General features: G+C 33.2%; 1 protein-coding gene across 1 annotated transcript; it reads right to left on the minus strand.

Annotated features, from left to right (window-relative positions):
• Positions 1 to 784: 784 nt before the first annotated feature.
• On the minus strand, positions 785 to 2348 carry LOC115445736 (centrosomal protein 20). Its single transcript, XM_037440810.1, has 2 exons — positions 2201 to 2348; positions 785 to 1224 (listed from the first exon to the last, which is right to left on the minus strand). Exons 1-2 carry the CDS (start codon positions 2294 to 2296, stop codon positions 904 to 906), a joined length of 417 nt encoding a protein of 138 aa, XP_037296707.1. The 5' UTR covers positions 2297 to 2348; the 3' UTR covers positions 785 to 903.
• Positions 2349 to 15426: the final 13078 nt, after the last annotated feature.

The raw sequence follows: 15426 nt of genomic DNA on the forward strand, positions 1-15426 counted from the left end.
CTAGAATAAAATTTAAAAAGTATGCGTTGTTTTGTTTATAATTGTATTAATAAAATGGAAAAATTAAATTAAGCTTCAGTTGTCATGTTACAACAAAAGATAACTTTAATATTTTACCATTTAATAAAAATCATCAGATATAGTTGCAACTCGTTTGAAATTGTGTCAGACGACTTGCCACAATCTCTGTCATTGTGTCAGTCAATTTGTTATATTATTTCGTTCGGAATTTTCAGTAATGCATATTTTTTTAATTAATTAAAATAGCCTCTGACATTTGTTTTTATGTTTTTACTTATCTAATTTAATTACGTACATAATTATTTTATAAATAGGGATAAAAGGCATGATTAGTGTTTTGAAAACTTATTCTCCAGTGTCATCTAACTGAAAGTATCTTACAACAAAATTAATTTGAGGTTAGACCAAAAACAAATAGAGTGACTGTTTGAGAGTGACATACCCCTGCGCTCAAATGATGCCGTCAGACAACCTGAGAAAGCAGACTAATTCTAAAGTCACACGGCGACAGAGTATATAAGCTTATGTAATTACGTGCAGAGCTTGTATGCTCAACATCTTCCGCTCATTACCCACGTGCATTATATATGAGCCGACTTACTAATGTCTTGCATAATTAACGCAATAAATGCTCGAGAATACCGCGCGTTATATTTTTAGCATGTAAACGTTAATAACAGGATAAAACTGCTATTTTTAATGTGTGTAAAAAACGAAATGTATTTGCACATTTTACGACGTTTATTTGTTAAATAGCCATTGTATCATAGGTTACCATTTTTGGCCCAATGACTGTAATTATATATTTGAAAACAAAATTTATATTAATAGTACAACATGAAAAAAACATATATAATTAAAAATAATATATTCCAATGAACACTACTTCTTACTTTTGCTGATCTTCCTCTTAATTCTCTCAGTGTAAGCAGTAACAATATTCGAGAGCAGCGGTAAAGCTGATGACTTTTCGTCATCTCTCACACCGACGTCGGTGCATAGCTCAGAGCGCGTCCTCTTATTAACAGGCATGGCTGCTTCGGAGGCCATCACCGATGCGGTGTAAAGGTAGCCATTCCATTCAAGATACTCCCTTACTAACTCGTTTACAAGAAGTACTTCTTCGGATAGTGCAGGCGGGCCTGACTTCTTATCGCCTGATGTTTGCCTCTGCTGCAGAATTTCGGTTACTTTTGCCCGCATCTGTTAATGAAATTGTTTTCTTTTATAGCAAAGAGATCCCACTGCAGCTAATGGTAAGCGGAGTAAGGTCATGAAGGGTCTGGCAGAGATAATTACCTTTTGCCAATCGATGTACATTGTACAGGTTGATCCCGGAACGCGACACTTACGTCGGCTACTATGGGGTTGCACACCTTGTGTATAGTGGTCTCTATTCGGGTGGATACAAATATCCTACCACTAGTAAAACATGTACTGGTTGGTACATTTACAAGCCTGTCTGGATAGGTATCACCAATTTGTATATTTCTGCTATCAAGCATTATTGTATTACCAATTTCGGAAGCTCATACAGTTGAGGACATTCACTCGGATATAAAAATCTATTTATCTCTACATTGAGCAAAAATAAATAAAAATAATTTCCATAGCTATAATTAATTTCCAATTTAATAAAAGTAAACAAATTAAACATAGTTTCGTAATCATATCCGTTTTCAAAACTCATAAAACAAATAAATTTTGCGCAAATAATATGAACATATTATGTGCGTTGTGCAAATATTAGCAAATTACGTATTAAACGATAGTATTTATATTTATAATTAATTGGTTATTTTAAATTTATACCGGCTTTTCAGGTCTAATTTATAACGCATTAGTTGATTATTTTTTCTTAAACAATTAAATGACGTGTACGATAGTCGCTATCCGGGCGGATATAAAATATATCCTACCACCAGCAAAATTGGATTTCAGACCAAAAACTAAGCACAGTTTAGTTTAACTCGCATGGTGAGAAAATTACATATAGAACGAGGAGTATTTATCATAAGCATAGAATATATCTAAGTTTATAGTTGGCAGTCCGCTTCTATGAAAAAATATCTGTGTCAAGCTAAGATGAACTAACTTAGCTTAGCTTTTGGTATATGATCGGCGTAAAGGTTACTTAGAAAATGTTTTAACAATTTCGTAAAAGCAAGATACTGTATACCTCAGCTGTTAATTTGTTTAAGTGGCCATTCTTTTTTAAAAGGTCTTTTATTGCAGCCAATAACTCTTTCTCCGATATGGGTTTGTTTTCATTCATTCTAAAAGCGGCTAAATAAATTGTTTGACGAGATGTCTTCAATGACAATTGCAATTTTGCTATCGATGTCAACCTTTATGAAAATAGTTTATAATCATTTAATAGTTTATTGGTTGATCATAGACCAGATAGAATGAGGACTTGTTTCATTTTTTTATTTATTTTTTTATCAATTAAGTATCACAAAAACTTTCAGTGGAAATACACCAAAACGCTTGAGTGAAAAAAAAAACAAATAGACAAAATAAAACATTAAAAATTATCAAGAAAACGACAATTACGTACTAGTCTAAGATCCCGCTGCAGAATTAGTGCGCTTATCGAGTATATGTTAAAAACTACATTCTTACACATATTTATGCTTAGAAGAATATATATCTACTAGGTTGCCTATTAAAACATGGCCGCAAATATTTTTAATTAAATTATTGTTAATTGATTTTTCGGAAAACATTTCATTCATTTGTTTTTCAAATAAAATATCGTCCACTTCATGACAATACACATAAAGACTCTGAAAAACCACGGTTGCCGTTGCGCACTTGGCCGCACCTCTTCGCAGCCAGGTGTAAGCAGGTATGACTATGATACATTTACTCGTTCATAATGTATATTTATTAGCTATACATCAAATTAAAGCTGAATTTTTTTCTGTTGATCATGATAGACGGTTGCCTAATTAAATCTGGCCGCAAATAAGGGTTGCCGACTCTTAAAAATGATAAATATTGAAGGTAGAGTGAAAGAGAGCTAGCGCGTTATATTACCAGTCAGAAGAGGATAACATACATAGCATGTAGTACATAATGAGGTTATATTCCCGTGACACACGTCATGTAGCTGTCATGTTTGCCGGCAAACATTCCGATGCTAAATGGGTTAATAAACTTCGAATAAAATTCATGAAGATGAAGGCGTGTTTTCTGTGTGAGAAAAAATTCAATGTACTTGACTTTGATGATGCATCATTCAAAAAGTGTTTGCTAATGTTATTATTACGTCGTAAAAAAAAATATAAATACAATGATATTATATTAACAATTGAATCTACCTATGACTTTGGATATCATACAGCGTGTCTTAAAAAAATTACAGTTTTAAAGCATAAAGATACAGAAGAATTCTACATGGTTTCTGGGAGATTCAGCTCCAATGCAAGTTGAAAATGTTCTCTGTGATTCCACGAACAAATCTTCCGATAATGACGATGATTATGATATTTCTAGCGATGAAAGTTATGAAAGTGATAGCTTCTATGATAGTGAAAATGAAAGCTCTGATGGTTCAGATTTTTAAATAAAATTTACGGATAGATAAGATACGTTTGTTTAATTTTTGAGTTACTTAAATGCTTCATTTATATGTAATAAGTTATTGAATACTTGAATAAAATATAATATTTACTCAAACAGTACTTGCACAATAAAATTTTATTTTACGTGAGTAACCCTAATTTTATTTTTAATGGATAGTAATTTATTGTGGTAATTTTTACATTTATCATTTTGAGAAGACTTTTTTGGAGTATTTATTAAGTTGTATCTACTATTGTTTTAACTGGTGGTTGAGAACACGATCATCAGGCGTATGCGCAATGGCTCAAAAGTGTCGTACAGCTAGTACTCGCTATCCTTTTCTGACTGGTAATATTACGCGCTAGCTCTCTTTCACTCTACCTTCAATATTTATCATTTTTAAGAGTCGGCAACCCTTATTTGCGGCTAGATTTAATTAGGCAACCGTGTATCATGATCAACAAAAAATTCAGCTTTAATTTGATGTATAGCTAATAAATATACATTATGAACGAGTAAATGTATCATAGTCATACCTGCTTACACCTGGCTGTGAAGAGGTGCGGCCAAGTGCGCAACGGCAACCGTGGTTTTTCAGAGTCTTTATGTGTATTGTCATGAAGTGGACGCTATTTTATTTGAAAAACAAATGAATGAAATGTTTTCCGAAAAATCAATTAAAAATAACTTAATTAAAAATATTTGCGGCCAAGTTTTAATAGGCAACCTAGTAGATATATATTCTTCTAAGCATAAATATGTGTAAGAATGTAGTTTTTAACATGTACTCGATGAGTGCAATAATTCTGCAGTGGGATCTCGTACTATACGTACATTCTATATTATAGGAACTGCTTATTGAAATAAAAAAAAAAATATTTAAGTAACTGAATTACTTAAAAAAATACACATTTCTGTAAATGGTGTGATTATTATGAATATTTTACTTAAGGAGCTTGCTCGTAATTTCAAGTCCATGTCGCACCATCGCTTTCATAGGTGTCCTATATATATAGGTGACACAGCAACCGACTAAAACTATGTATAATGCCCACATTGAAATTTAAAGTATGAGGTCGAATCCACGTACACTCCGACAAAATATGATTACGTTTACAAGTCTCAAAAAAAAATCTTAGTTCCGCTGCAATAATATTATAATAAATTTCTTAAATGTAAGAAACCAAACAAAGTATAGACGGCTTGGTTTTAGGCTATTATAGATTTTTTATGACATTTGTACATTATGCCAATTTAAAGTTGGGAGTCTTAGATCTACGCAGCCACAGAACAATGATAAGCATACGTTACTGCCTTTTTTGAGATACGTATAAATTCCAAAGTTATTTTATAGAATTCGTTCCAGTGGCGCCATTGCGTTGCGACACTACTAAAGTTAGAAACGGCACGCGCTAGTTCCACTCATCCTACTTGATTTCTAGGTTGGCTTTTGAATGGACTGTTTCAATTTATTTTTAACTGTGTACTTTGTGGCTTGTGCGGGCACTGCTTTATTTATGTTTTGATTCTAACATGAAAGTTCAATCAAACTACGGTTGAATGTATTTTTATGTTTTTTTATTTAGTGTTTTGTGTGTGGATGATACGTTTGTGAAGTAGATTTTTAAGATATAATGATAATAGAAATCAATGAATGAATGTATGATAATATTACCTATGTGATGTTAAATAAACCCCTAATTCTATCTAACAAAAAATATTTTCTTTGATCTGTTATTTCGTGAAATGAGAATAAAATGTTTTCGAGTATATAGTATACTCGGTGTTGCTCGCGGCTTTGCCTGCGTGTAAAGGTTTCCCTCTACTAAACAACAAAACACAAAACACTTTACGACGTCAGCGGCATCTATTTAAAACATAGATTTAAAAATTCCAGGACTTCCCGTAGCAAAATTACCTAGATAAAAAGAGTTTGTGTTCATTCAAGATACGTTCTATCCGTGAGCCAAATTTTATTCAAAACCGTTCAGTTGTCTCCGCGTTTATACAAAAAAAAGCAACAAATAAGTAAACAATCAAAAATTTTAGTAAATGGTATTCGTCACATGAAATGTATAACCCGATCAAAGCAAAAGATACTCTCAGTTAATTGTAATAAAGTGAGTAACATCTACATTAGCTGTTTATATAAATAATAAAAAAACTTACGAATAATATTAACTTTAAATTTATAAAACAGGCACTCTAGTATTTTATATGTTAAATATAAAAATACATATAACCGACTATAAAAACCCGTATAAGCGTACAAGACAAGGCGCTCGCGTGCGACGTTCGCAAATTACCGACGTAACAACCGATATTTCAAATGAAATCGGTCAAAACGGCGCCAGTTTAAACTAATATATTGCACGCGAATGAACAACTATCTAATTTTAATGCATTATCGGATATTGGACGCGGATGGGCTCCATTTGAATAGAAATATTGTTTGTGTGTATTGAATATCTTTTGTACTCGATTGGTTAGTGTTGTGAAAAAAGTCTGCTGCTTGTTCGGAAAAATTGTTCCGGGACCAACTTGTCTAGATTAGTAAAGAAGGCTGGAATAATTCTAGCGATTGTCAAGGAAAGTTGGGACATTATATTTGGACTACACTGCATTAAGAGGTGCAGTATAGTATTCCAGAGACACGTCAAGTCCTTGGTCCTGCACCTAAGCTCTCTTCGGCCAAGTTTGCTGGTAGTAGATTACACAAGGTGTTAAAACCCGCCTAAGCCTACGTAAGTGTATCAGCCCCAGCCTGTGTATATCCGCTATTGTGTCGACTGCCAAGGGATAATCATCTCTATCGTCAGTCGACTTTCTATGGGACGCCATTCCACTTACCATCTGGTGCCATGCATCACTTTAGCAAGTCACTTCGCCGTGCACGTATAACAAAGTCCGATTGCCGTCTCACTGGACTATGAGAGTGAAGGAACAGAGATTGCATCTGTGTATTTCACACAAACTAGTGCACTATAATATCTCCTGCGTATCGGTTTGATCTTCGTTGAGATTGGCCGCCGTGGCCAAAATTCGGCTCGGAGGGATTTATTCATTCATAGTACTCCAGGATAATGGAAGCACTGCACTTAGATCATGTGCAGTATAGGCTACAATTATCCATCGGAATTTTGAAAGTATGTGAAGTCTGCTAATTTGGATTGATAGAGAAAGTTGATGGAAGGTCTAATAATTCACGTATATAGATATAGCTTGTTGCCAGTAGTAAGACAGTGTTAAAAAAGGTAATAGGATCTATTGTTAATAAATGTGTAGTTAGGAAAAGAAATTATGCCAGTCAGTCGTAAAAACTGAAATCCCATCTCTAAAATACTCGGAATATGTAATTGCTATCTAAAATTAGGATGTAATGACGACAAAAAAAAGTTTTTTTATTTTTTTATTTTCATAATTAAGACAACTTCTAAGTAAATGCCACTCGTCAAATAATATAAACCGTTCAAAAACAAAAGTCACACTAATCTATGCTCGCAAATAAATTATAATAAAATAAGTACTATTTACATTAGCCGTTTAATACGATAACTGATAAATAACATTTACTAGCAACTTGCGAAATAAGCCCTTAACTATATCTATCTATATAAAAATAAATCCCATTTCTCAGGGTCAGCTAGTTGTACAATAATTACCCTTATTGCTTGTTAGATACGTTATACTACTATGAGGTATTTTTCACTCCATTTGGAAGTAAACATCTTTAACGTGCACATTAATGTAACCAACATTAACTGTAACCGAAACCCGCAGTGCACGTCGGTGGCTAAATAATGATCAGCGGACACAGACCATATCTCATGCTTGCACCCGCGATATTGTGCCGAAGAAAACGATGTATCGCCCGTATAAATTCCACGACGGAGACTAATGTACTGTGAAAATGGAAAGAATGACGTGTATTTAATTTAATATGTGATTTTAATCTAATTTATGAGAATTAATGTAAGGTAGTGTAACTTTGAATCTCGGATGACCAACACCTCAGTCCACCCCGTGACCTGCTGCAAATACTTTGATACGTCGGGAGAAAGTTATAAAAAAGCCGCAATAAAGTCCGAAAAATAGTTCTATTTAATTCGTGTAAATATTATTACGCGCAAAAGGGCTTGACAGTAAGTGCTGTGATTGTTAAAAACATGCAGCATCAAAACCTTTGAATTAGAAAGCTCTGATTAACCTTTCCTGCTACAAAACTACCTTAATCAAACGGTGAAGGAAAACATCGTGAGGAAACCAGTATACCTAAAAAGTTCTCTGTAATAATTTTGAACTCAGCGTGGACTGAGGCCTAATCCCTCTCAATAGTAGAAGAGTCCCGTGTCCAGCAGTGGGACTATTATAATACAGGGTTGGTAATATAATTTAATATACTGCAGCTATCCGCCTAAAACTCTGATTTAAAATTTATATATTTTTCACGGGAGCAAATAACCGGAATAAAAAGTAGACTAAATTAATCCCGATAAGGTCTAATCGAGTGCCAAATTTAATTCGTTCAGCTGCATCGAAATATGTCCACGAACATTCTGATTTATATGATTAGTAAGTAAATAAAAGTAAAATAACATATGGTTATAGCGCAAATCATGATACCAATAGCTAGTTTCGAAATTATAAAAAGTTACAAATAGTTCATACCTCTTATATTTTTCACGATTCTTGCTACATCGAACTTAATAGCTAGGGAAATATGCTGCTTTTCCTTAAAGGAAAAAGCGTGATGCTATTGCCTGCCGCGGTGGCGTAGTTGCACTAGCAGCGCTTTGAGGTCCTGCGTTCGAATCGCGGGTGTGGTAAAGGGATATTTAAATTTTTCTGCATTTATCCCCATCACATAATGGAACGGAACTCAATTGGTGAAAAGTGGGTGCCCTGGTTATTTTTAATTTTTATTGCTTTATTGCTTTGTATGACGAGACGAGCTTCCTGTTCGCTTGATGGTAAGCTATAGGACCGCCCATATACGGTACAAATATCATCCAACACCTTGAATTACAAAGTATTGTTTGGTATTCCATTGCGCTCGCCATCCTAAGACATCAGATGTTAAATCTCGTTATGTCCAGTAGTTACACTGGCTACTACTTTAAAAAGAAGAAAGAAAACAACAGTGGCTACATACTGCAGCTTGGCAGGCGAAATAGACATTGCGGTGGTACCTATCCAGACGGACTCTCGCATATGAGAAACCTACCACCAATAAAAAATAAATGCGTGATGATGTGTGTGTGTATGGATGTGTATCCGCTCGATAGTTCATGACGAGTGTTATCCCTCATCCATCTGCCGTGACGTAATGGCCGTACCGTGTAAGCCAGACCAACAATGACTGATGCATCAAACTATCTAACATTCTTGTATCTGTATTGCTCTAATTAATAATGAAGTTGGTATTACGTTTCATTCGATAATGACATATGTCGTCTTGTGTTTTAGTGATACGTAGCTTTTGTTCGCCGCTTTGCTCGCGTGAAAGTCTTTGCCCGAGATAAAAGTATCGCTATATATTTTCCTGGAATATAAGTATCTACTACTTGTCTATGTTCTTTCCAGGCTCTTGGACTAGGTCCATACCAAATTTCATCGAAATCTGTTCGGTAATTTTTGAGTTTATCGCATTCAAACAGCCAAACGCGGCACGGAATTTTGTTTTAAGATAGAAGGATTATTGTGTATTATATTTGTTAGTAAATGTTTCAAAGATCGAAATTATTGATTATCATCACAGAAAGCAATAAAAAACTTAACATCACTACGCGCAATCGACAGTCCATACAATCCCATCAATAAAAACTGACATAAAACTGATCGTAAATATCACAAAAAAAGTAAAACGGAGACAAAAGTCGAAAATGAACTTTCAAGAATACCAACTTGACCTCCAACTAGCGTGTTATAATTATTGTATTGATTAAACACCTAATAACACTTTAATAATAGTAATAGCTTTTGTAACTACCTCGCGTAAAATTTTCGTTAATGACATGCATTCAAAAAGAGTCTATTTTTCTTTTGGGTTTAAGTTCACTCCATCAACTGTCTTTGACACGATCTTGACCAATCACAGGATCTTTCATTCGACTAAAAAATGACCCCGTCCAACATTTAAAATCTCATAATCGCTTAGTTCACTTTAGTACGTCGGAAGCTCTATATTCTCTGAAGAAATATTTGATAGTAGCTTATTCAAAACAGTTCCTATATAACTTCAAAATATGAAACAAAATCCTGTTACTTCAATACGATAAGCAACCATAAAACTATATTCTAAATTTGAATATAAGAACCGAATATCAATACAATCGTAGACAAAATATGATAAAACACGATATTGAAAGAATAAACCTGGAAACAACCAAAAGCGTTTTCCAACAAAGAGCTCGTGTTTTACGATATTGGTCGGTTCCGCCTGTCTCCGATCGCATAACTCCATACCCACTGCATAGATAACAAATGCATCCGACACTGAGAGATGCTACACAAAGCTCTGAATAATCGTACGACGAACACAGCCGAAGTACGCCGAACGAAATTCAAACTTAGAATGTTGGCCGAAGTGAAATCAGTTTGCCGCCGACTGCGGTCGTGAGCGGACGCATCGGTTGTTTGTATCGTGTTGTGTATGTGAAATGGTCAAGTGTGACTTGTGTTCGAACTGTTGATAACATGAGTGTTTTTATGTACTCTTTTATGTAAGCCGCAAAGGTCAGTTATACGTGTTTTATTGCATAGTGTTTTCTTGTGTTTTGTATTTAAAAGTTTTTGTAAGTTATTTGTTTGGTATAAGATAATATTTTAGAAAAATACGCATTTTTCATAAGTCTACGTTTAAGTTTAAGGGAATATGATTATATTTTTCTAATAATATTATATCATGTTTTCTTATTTGGCTTATTTTTATATTTTATAAACGTAAGCAAATTTTCATATTTTTTATTATTTTTTTTTAACTTAAACTAAATTAGATCCAAAAACAAAAATGTAGCCCAAAGTATTTTTTAAAAACGAAACCCAGACACGTCAGTTAATTACAATATGCCGCTTTAAACGAGTCCTCTTCCCTCAGCAAAATTTTATAGAGAGCCTATTTACAAGTCAAAATTAGAACGGTCCAGTCGAATATAATTAAAGACTTGATACTTTACAAAAGCTCCGTCCGTAAAGCAAAATGGCTCGGTAAATAGATCGTAGCCAGATGCTACGACGTGCTACGGACCAACTCAGTGCTACGCTGGTGCTACGATATAATTAACAATTTAGCAGTTCGTTTTTAAGGTTTCACTATTTTTTTAATTTTCTACCCTTTTACGTTATATTTAAATATTAAATGGTTTAGTTATTTCATAATATTATATCATCATAAAATAAAATATAAAAACATTCACATGTTAGATTTTAATAGTTATTGTAATAGTATATTATGAACCTATTGTTAAAGCCTACCTAATATCTTGGATCTTGTTGGAGATCGTATCAGTTAGGTTCAATGCCAAGTCGTAATTAAAGTCATGAAAATTACGAGTACTCAAATATTAATGTTCAGCTAAGGCTTAAACGTTACTGTTGATGTTGATAATTTTATTTTGGTCAATAGTTTTTACGTATTATTGTAGTAGTGTACAATAAACTTTAATAACTTTATAAATACCTAAGCTTACAAAATGTTTATACACCATTAGTTTTTAATTGCAAAAAAAGCGTTATCTGTTGCCGAAACTAAACAAATATTTAACAAAAAATAAAAATACTAATGTTAAACGTTGAAATAAAACTATTTTATGTTTTTTTTCGCAGATATTTATATTATTTTCTCCCGACGTTTTAATAACACTCGTAAAATCGTTTTTATCTGAAAGAGAAAATTTTCGGTCAAAAGTTACATTGATTCTTAATTCTGTTTTAGCATTCGTTAGTCAGGTCAAACAACTTAATAGATTCTACTACATCTTATTGTTATTCATTAGATAATTGTTTATGCATATTAATACTAATCGATGAATAGAAAGAAAGATTTATTATTGGGACAATAACAGCATAACATGTACAATACAAGCAGAGACAAACAAAACATATACTTAAAGAAAAATACAAAATTATACCCACTGTGCCAACAATGGGAACCCTCATTCAGCTTCTTGCTGCAGCACCAGCATAACTGATACTGTAGCGCTGATGATGAATGTCAAACTGTGGTGTAATATTCATAATATTTGTTACCTTCTACGTGTCCAAGATTTTATGCAGGATTTATGACAAATTTAACTTATAGCTTTACGATTTACATATAAAAAATAATTCTGACTGCATACTTACACTATATACCTCTCAGTCGCGAAGGGTTTATTTTACCTGATCCCTGCCGGCTTCCTTTTATGTAGAATTTATGTAAAATCTAACTATCATTAGAATGATTTGCGGACGGCATTTATGCATATTAGTACCTATATGTTATTTCAGATTCTCTTTCGAAAGATTTAACCTTTCCCTATTAATACCTCTTCTTCATACTCTATTTTTATATAGTTAAAAACGGTATACAAATTTAAAAAGCAAATACAATAAAACAATGCCCAATACAAGAAGGATTTTCTCAGTATCGCTATGATCGTTTCTCTAGATTTCGAATGTTTCACCGTCAGATCCCGAAGGCGATGCTAAACCTCTCCAACAAAAGCAAAGCTTTTAAGTCTGTAGCGGGCTTTCGTATCTATAACCGAAGAAACAGAATTACAAGTCCTTTGTTAGTCTGTTACACTTATGTATTTAGATATAGTTGCTCAATCTTTTACATTCGAAAGGGTAGACAGAAAGTTATCACAGCAAGCATAGTTCAAGTAAATTATGTTTGTATAGTGCTATACAGAGATATAAAAGGAACCCATATAAGTGTGATGTTTTTATGTTATAAAACACCGATTGGGTCATGTATTCATTGTAAATTAATTTAAGAAGATAGCCATCAACAGTAATCGACAGCCATCATCTGGAGATATCTTTGTCATATTGGCATACTTATTTATGATTGTTTCATATATAACAATTGTTAGAATAAGGAATAGTTTACAATATCATAATAAGTACTAATAATTTACATAAATGCGGTCTGCAAATCATTCTAATGATAATTAGATTTTACATAAATTTCGAAAGGGAAGTCAGTAAGAATAGGTACTGTAAAATAAACATAAGACAGAAAATATATGAATAATAAGACATATTAAAATGTGCAAGCTATGCAAGAATCTACTTCATAAAATTCTTAACGTCCACTGACGCAAGCTTAAGCTGGTCTAGGTGCATGAAATTTGGACACAACTTCCTTATGTGATGTAGCAGCGGTAACAAAGGTTTTTAGATATTCATCCTCTAAGAGAGTTAAACCCTGTATGGCACACGAATACCTTCTAGAAGCTAACTGCTAAGATATTTCCTTTTCTTCTGCCTATGTTTTGGTATAAAATATTTATAACTCTCACAATATATTCGCACGGCATTTATAAATGAGCTGGAAAGGCGTGTTTATAACGCTTTTTACGTTCTTTTAGCGTTTAGATTTGTATGGAAAGTACACACTTTCCAAATGTATCGGGTTTACTGCACATTTGAAGTGTGTTGAAACACTATGTATAGCTCTTAATTGAATATAAACTAAAAATTAACATTACGATTTAAGAAATTCCTTACTCATCTCATATTAGAGAGCTTCTTGTCATATCATATTGAGACAAATGTTTGTATGATCTGCAAATATTTATTTTAGTTGTAGCGGAACCGAAAGTTTTTTTTTTTACACTCGTGATACAACACTCGTATTTTAGAGTGTAGTCAAGTCTTTTTCTTTCCCTTCATATGGAGGATTTTGCTCGCAAGTTCATTTATATGATATAAGTTTATGAATATTTTATTGTAAAAGCAGCCTGTATTTTTAAGTAGAGTTTATGCGGCGTATCCCTACTAAATTGTTTCAAAAGTGGTTTAGTGGATTATTCGTGAAAACAAACAAATAGTGACTTTCGCATATCATATTACCATGAATAGAAAGGCGACTTGATGCTGTCGGGTATTCTCTACTAATAAATCAGATATGTACAAAGACAAAATCAAATATAAGAAGAATGTAAATTTATATTAAACTAATAAAAAATCCGTTGGTATACATTTTTTTATTAAAGGTCAAATTCATGTTGCACCTTAAGTAAAGGTAAATGGCATTAATTAATTTCGTAAAAAAATCGTTTAGTATTTTTTGTTTTTAGGGGACGAAATTATTATATTGTATATGTGTGTAGGTTCTACATATGTGCGAGTGTGTGTTGGATATAAGTATATTTACATCCCGTATACATAATATTATAACAGTATTGGTGTTCAGAACATGTTTCTCTCGTTATGTGTTCTTATTTACTCCCAAACCGTTTCAAGGTTAATAATATTATGTAAGCCCTCGCATTCACGAAATAATGTAGAAAAAATATAATCATGATACTATTTACTTTTTACGCCTGGAATCGAATTACCCAAAGTTACTGAAAAAATAGTAAGTAGGATCGGTCTTTAACTAATTCTGTCTGCAGATATCGGACTGGGTGACTAACAAGATCCTGCTACGAAGCAGTTCGTATTTAATTGTCGTTAATTAATTTATCTATACATAATTGTTATAAAATAGCTGGGTATGTCTGTACATTGAAAAAAAAAGTAATAAAAAGAAAGGGAGTGTTCCTTAAAGTTTTGAATGACGAGACGAGCTTGCCGTTCGCTTGATTGTATACGACCGCCAATAAACAGTAGAAACACTATCTAAAACCTTGAATGACATAGTATTGTTTGGTATTCCACTGCGCTGGTAATCCTGAGACATGAGATTTTAAGGTGTATTATGTCCAGTAGTTACACTGGCTACAAGGCTCTTCAAACTGGAACACAATAGTGATTACACACTGCTGCTTGGCGGCAGAGATAGACATTGAGAGTTACTAAAGTAGAGTAATAAAACACAAATCAGCGTTTTCTTTAATTTATATTCTATCCGTCTGTCTTTATGTTTGTTTTTAAGCGCACATTGCTGAAATTAATGAACGAGTTTCATATACTTTTACAGATAGATTGTAATTGTGAGTAGAATATATGATTTGTTTAATTAATATCAGATATCGGAAAAAAGTTATCGTCATTTTAAGACATTTGTAATTGACTTTAAAACTTTGGTTATAATTCTTCTACGCAGACGAAACTAGGGGAAAAATGTTAATGCTTTTTATTTGTCATTTGTTTTATTATACCTGCGCTTCTGCCTAACCGTTTGGTGAGGAAAGGTGTGTTTGTGATTTACTAATAACATTTTAATCTATATTATTAATAAAATTAGCACGGATTTGTTTCTTTGAAAGTTCACATAAATTTCCCACACTAGCTCCGAAGTCGCCATAGGCTTTCGAATTACCACTTTACACGTTAAAAGGTGGTGCACCTCTACCTATCCCTGAAAAATAATAACGTGATGCTGTTATTAAAAGAAACACTATCCAGTAACTCGACGGGTGGAAGTTGCCTTGTGATAAAATAGCTAAATGGCGTAAAGTATCTCAAGTGTGTTATTCCTCAACGCGTTCTGAACCTCGCAAATGGCACGTTTTATTTTATATCTTAGTTTTGTGTCGTACTGCAAAGAAATTTAATTTCTATTTACACTAACAGTAAGGGCCCATATAGCCCGATTCCTTCCGAATTACCATTCGTTATATATTAAATCTAATTATCAATACAAAGATCTGGTGACTGCATTTATGCATATTAGTACTTACA

This window comes from Manduca sexta, chromosome 20, assembly GCF_014839805.1.
Source record: "Manduca sexta isolate Smith_Timp_Sample1 chromosome 20, JHU_Msex_v1.0, whole genome shotgun sequence".
NCBI classification, from domain to species: Eukaryota; Metazoa; Arthropoda; class Insecta; order Lepidoptera; family Sphingidae; genus Manduca; species Manduca sexta.

What these genes read in the sequence shown, in the direction of transcription:
- LOC115445736 (XM_037440810.1), bottom strand. Translation starts at nt 2,296, where the DNA reads ATGAATGAAAACAAACCCATATCGGAGAAAGAGTTATTGGCTGCAATA. An exon ending in TAAACAAATTAACAGCTGAG is followed by an intron (nt 1,225 to 2,200) that starts GTATACAGTATC and finishes TTTCATTAACAG; the next exon opens with ATGCGGGCAAAAGTAACCGA.